Raw genomic sequence first — 1,164 nt, 5'->3', positions numbered from 1 at the left:
AGACAACAAAGGCTTCTCCAGACATCCTGCCAGACCCTGCTGCAGCCAGCTCTGCCCTTCCCTGGGTGGGAAGGACTGGAGCTCTGTGCTGCTTCTTTGTCCCCAAGCTGTCCCCCAGCCACCCAGTTGAGGGGTGCAGAGGCACCGGCTGTGTGGGTGGGATGGGTCAGCGCTGAGGCCCGGGGTGCACACAGCAGACATGCGGCACAAGGTTTGTGGGTCTGCAGGGGCTCAGAATGAGCCATGACCACGGCTCAGCTCAGGAGAAAGAGGGGGATAAGGAACACCACGGGCAGCAGCACAGGAGAACTCCAGCCAGTCTCTACAAGTAGGAAAAAAGGAGAAAATAAGAGGTGATGCCATGGATCCAAAGTAGAAAGCTGATCTCTGAGAAGTCAGGCAGCACAGAAACAACAGCTCTCCAGACCACACAGTGGAGAGTAAACCAGGGCATCTCCCTTCCTTTTCCCTGGACATGACAGCACTGGAAGGTGAGCAAGAGACGGCGGCTGCACGTTGGGCACTGTCGGCACCTGCGTGGGCCCAAGATTCTGAACTTGCCTTCCTCTCCTTCCCTCCCAAAGCGATCATCGTCCCTTCCCAGCGATGAGGGATGTTCACGCAGAGCAGCACAATGCACCCAGCCCCACCGGCTCAGGAGTCCAGCTTGATGAAGACCTTGGGTCTTGAGAAAATTTTGATGGCTTCTTCTATCTGGGAGAGCTTCCTTTCCAGCTCCACCCGCCTCTTCTGCATGCTGAGGGTGTCTGCACGCACTGGCAGCAACACCAGCTCCTTTACCAGCTGCTCCTGGCCTGTAGAATTAAAGGAAAAAAAAGCTGCATAACTGGAAGAGCAAAGAAACCCATCCTTTTCCTAATGCCATGGCCTCATATTCAGTCATGAAAGCTGTGGCAGCACTGGAACAAGGACTTTGAGACAATACCTGTCCTTAGATTCACAGGTTAGCTGGATGAGGACCTGAGTGACCTGCTCCAGCTTTAACAACCAAGAGGTGGACTAGAGACCTCTAAAGGTGCCTTCCTACCAAAATCTTTCTATAATTTTAAGAGCAACAGTAACCCTAGTATCAGGTCCCCTGGGCCAAGCCTGCTTCAGAGAGCCAGTCCTGTAACCTGCAGGTCCCACCACCCCGAAGGAGAT

General features: G+C 54.1%; 1 protein-coding gene across 1 annotated transcript in view; it reads right to left on the bottom strand.

Annotated features, from left to right (window-relative positions):
- Positions 1 to 580: 580 nt before the first annotated feature.
- ENKD1 (enkurin domain containing 1) overlaps positions 581 to 1,164 on the bottom strand; it is a gene marked incomplete at its 5' end in the record, with an annotated part of 5,946 nt that continues 5,362 nt past the window's right edge. Inside the window, one exon of the mRNA XM_010185311.1 lies at positions 581 to 815. Within this exon, the coding sequence (XP_010183613.1) occupies positions 655 to 815 (161 nt within the window). The remainder of the gene's footprint in view (positions 816 to 1,164) is intronic.

This window comes from Mesitornis unicolor, unplaced genomic scaffold (assembly GCF_000695765.1).
Source record: "Mesitornis unicolor isolate BGI_N332 unplaced genomic scaffold, ASM69576v1 scaffold46315, whole genome shotgun sequence".
In the NCBI taxonomy this organism is placed as follows: domain Eukaryota; kingdom Metazoa; phylum Chordata; class Aves; order Mesitornithiformes; family Mesitornithidae; genus Mesitornis; species Mesitornis unicolor.
Note: the sequence above shows the minus strand (reverse complement) of the source record. Positions and strands in the feature narration are given on the sequence as shown.